General features: G+C 46.7%; 1 protein-coding gene across 1 annotated transcript in view; it reads left to right on the top strand.

The window, feature by feature from the left end:
- The window catches only part of GALNT16 (polypeptide N-acetylgalactosaminyltransferase 16), a 35,437-nt gene extending 33,812 nt beyond the window's left edge, over nucleotides 1-1,625 (top strand). Inside the window, exon 14 of the mRNA XM_010007675.1 lies at nucleotides 1,488-1,625. Coding sequence (XP_010005977.1) covers nucleotides 1,488-1,625 — 138 coding nt within the window. The remainder of the gene's footprint in view (nucleotides 1-1,487) is intronic.
- The last annotated feature ends 1,751 nt before the right edge of the window (nucleotides 1,626-3,376 follow it).

Raw genomic sequence — 3,376 nt, 5'->3', positions numbered from 1 at the left:
CAAAACCCAGCTTCTGCCTGCTGAAGGAACAGCTTTGCTTTAGTGGTATCCTGCCAGCCAGGGCTGTCAGTGCTGGCAAAGTGATCCTGCCTCTGGTATTTAGTCTTGAAGGAGGATGTGATACAGGAGCAGCAACTGCCCTGTGCTCCAGGAGACGTAAGCAGCACATTGGAGGAGAGCTGCCAGCACTATGTGAATGTAACTGAATGTCTTAAACCATGCAGCATGTGGCAATCTGCTTATTTTGTCACCCAAGAGTTAAAAAGTTGGTAGGTTTTGACATTGCCTGGATATTTCAAGAATTTTTAAAATCCCTTTTGTAAAGCCTTGGGGTCCATCAGTGCATCACGGTGTTTCTTTTTCTTCATCAGTCTCATGAGCTAGCCAGAACATCCTCATAGTATTCCTAAGCTATTTACTGACTGAGCACTCAGACCCTCTTTGTAACTGGGTCATCTCTGTGACTGAAAAGAGTGATGGGAAAATCCCCAGAGCCTGGAGCACTCAATCCAATAACCTGCTTATTTCAGCTGTGCCTCACTGGAGGGAAGTGCACAGGCTCACCTGGGATCTCAGTGCTGTTTTAGGTCTGCTGCCCTCAGAGCATGTCCACAAGGTTCCACATGCAACCCTTTCCTGAAGGTCCACTTTGGTTGTGCTGCTCTCCCAAAAAACAAAACATATGTCCTAAACCTCCAGCTGCAAATTCTGCTGAGAAAGGGCTGTACTTTCCACCCCTGCTGTAAAGAACTGGGAACATTGCAACTGATAGAGAACAGAAAAAAAGTAGAATTAAGTCTGTGGACATGCTGTGAGGGCAGCAGACCCAGAGAACAGCACTGCAGAAAACAGAGCAGTATTGAAAAGCTGTCAAATGGACACTTAAAAACTGAAATGTTGGCAGGACAGATAAGATTCTGAAGAAGAGCCAGCTGAGAAGGATACAGACCTGTGAAGAGCTTTCAAGGTATTGCTGATAAAAATCTTGATTTTGATGAGAGGAGAGATGAGGGGACATGGAAGAGCGATTCTATCTAGTCAAGCAGCAAGAAATGTGATTGCTGTGAATGATTTGCTTTCCATGTTGGGAGAGCTTTCAATCCTTTGCTTTCTATGGATTGGAAAGAAACAATATGAGGGTATCAGGTTTTGACAGGTATATGGTTGCCTAGAGATGCAGGACAAAGAGTGGTAGGGAAATTGTGAAGATAATATGCTTTTGAAAATGCCACCAGTTGTAGATTTTTGTGTTATTTGGCTTCTAGATGCTTCTGAACATCTAGCCCTATAATTCAGCTAAACTCAAACTCCAGGTATTGTTAAAACAGGAAACCAGTGCTTTGGAGGTTCTCCCCATACCTGGATTTTCAGTCTCCCCAGTTGTTGGGGTTTACTGGAGATTGATGCCCAACCTTTAATCTCCAGCTTGGAGGCACAGTTCCCTGGTGAAATGGAAGTAACAACATGTTTATTCTGTCTTTTCACAGAAGTGGAAGATGAAAGGCAGTTTCATTCAACACTTTGTCAGCGGTCTCTGCCTGGAAAACCAGACTGGGACAGTGGTGACCAATCCTTGCCAAGCAGATATACCTGGCCAGCAGTGGGAGCTGCTACAAGCAACATGATGGTAGCACAGAGATCTCCTTGTTTCTTTGTGCATGAGATTTGGGGAACAGAGGGGGATCTGGAAGGGAGAGGAGTGGTTTTATATGTCTGACCCTAAATGTTTTCATTGTGCCCATCTGCAAGCCACCATTTCAGCTGAGCACTTGGTGTTCTTGAGCTTTTCAGAGAAGAAGCTGGAGATGAGAGAAGCATGAGGAGAGTTGCTGAAGTCTTCCCATCTGTTGTCTTAAGTTCTCCTTTGTAGCTGATACCTGTGCACAGCGGCACCCAGCAAGGGAGGAAGACCCAGCCCAGTACTCGGAGTGACTAGAACTGCCTTGCAGCTCTCCCCATCTGTTCCTTTCTCTGCTTCCAGAGCCTATGACCTTCAGTCCAACAGTTTAAATTATGCTTATACAAACATTGGTAGCTCTTTGGCTTCCCTGGCTTTTCTCTCTCTCATCATGCATCATTATGCATGTGTCTCTCTCAGTGAGGACTGGCCAGAAAAAGAGTCATCATGGTGAGTGGTGGGGCTGGGAAGGAACTGGCAGACCCCAGGGAGGCAGGTTTGTAACCTCTCTGTGGTGAGCCTGTTCCTTTCTCTAGCTGCAGTAGCTGCCCTACAGCCAGATGGGCTGAGGCTGGGAAATGGGGCATAATGCTGACAAGAGAGCTGGAAAAGGGACAATCTGTTTCAGCAGCATAATCAGGGATTGTTTTGGGGACTATTCCCTGTTGAATTCTTGCATTTTTATTTTTGCTTTGTTTTTATGGGTGGAAGGCCAGCCCTGCCTCCACGAGTGATCCAAGCCTGTGGGCAGCCCAGCGGGACCTGGTTTCAGGGTACCAGGCTGCTGCAGAGCAGGTCAGAGACAGATGCTGACACTTTGGTGTGCCACAGAGGCTGGGACCGTTCTCTGGCTCTTCTTCCTGGTGCTACCAGTCACTGTCCATCTCACCCCACGCTGAAGGTGATGCTCTGGGCTGTGTGGGCAGCACACACTGATGGTGCTGCTGCACTTGGCTCAGGCCTGTCGAACCCACCCTGTTCCCTGCTGAAAGAGACAGAAGCCCCTAGGTCATTACAGGCCTCCTGCTGCTGGCTGCAGGAGCACAGTGGCTCTCTCACTTTGTGAACACTGCCTGGCATGACAAGCCACCCAATCCTCTTTCTAGTTGAAAAAAAATTAAAAAAAATAAATAAATCTCCATACAAGTTACCTCTTCCTACTAGATCTGTTACATTTTCCTCTTGAAGCTGGGTTTTGTAAACCAGCACTCCTCTCCAAGAGCCTGGCAGGGGAATCAGATGGTGGGGCCACCTTCAGTAGGCAATTGCTTGCCTGGATGCTTTCTGGTGTAAAAGAAGCGGATGTTCATTTGGATTCTGGACAGCTGGCTGCTTTTGATGATGTTTTTTTCTCTTTTTAATTCTTTCTCCTACCTTGGTATTAGCGCAAACAATTGACAAAAGAACAGATGCTGTTCTTCATACATTGCATGTGCTCAAAAGTGCTTTTGTGAGAACTGGATGATTTGTTTTCTGTTCTCCATCCTTCTATTTTAAAAAATAAATTGACCAAGTGGCAGGACCTCTTTTTCTGTTTTGCCCTTCACTTCAACATCAGCCCACCGGTGCTGATTAACCAGATGAGTGACCTGCCTGCACTGAGAGAACTCAGGAGGCAGTTCCCTTTGGTCCTAAGCTGGCAGTATGGCACAGCTGCCCTTCTGTGTGGGAATGGGAGCACTGACTCCACAGAGATTT

The sequence above is a fragment of the Chaetura pelagica genome, unplaced genomic scaffold (assembly GCF_000747805.2).
Source record: "Chaetura pelagica isolate M959 unplaced genomic scaffold, ChaPel_1.0 scaffold70, whole genome shotgun sequence".
Lineage (NCBI taxonomy): Eukaryota > Metazoa > Chordata > Aves > Apodiformes > Apodidae > Chaetura > Chaetura pelagica.
This window is presented reverse-complemented; position numbering and strand designations above follow the sequence as displayed.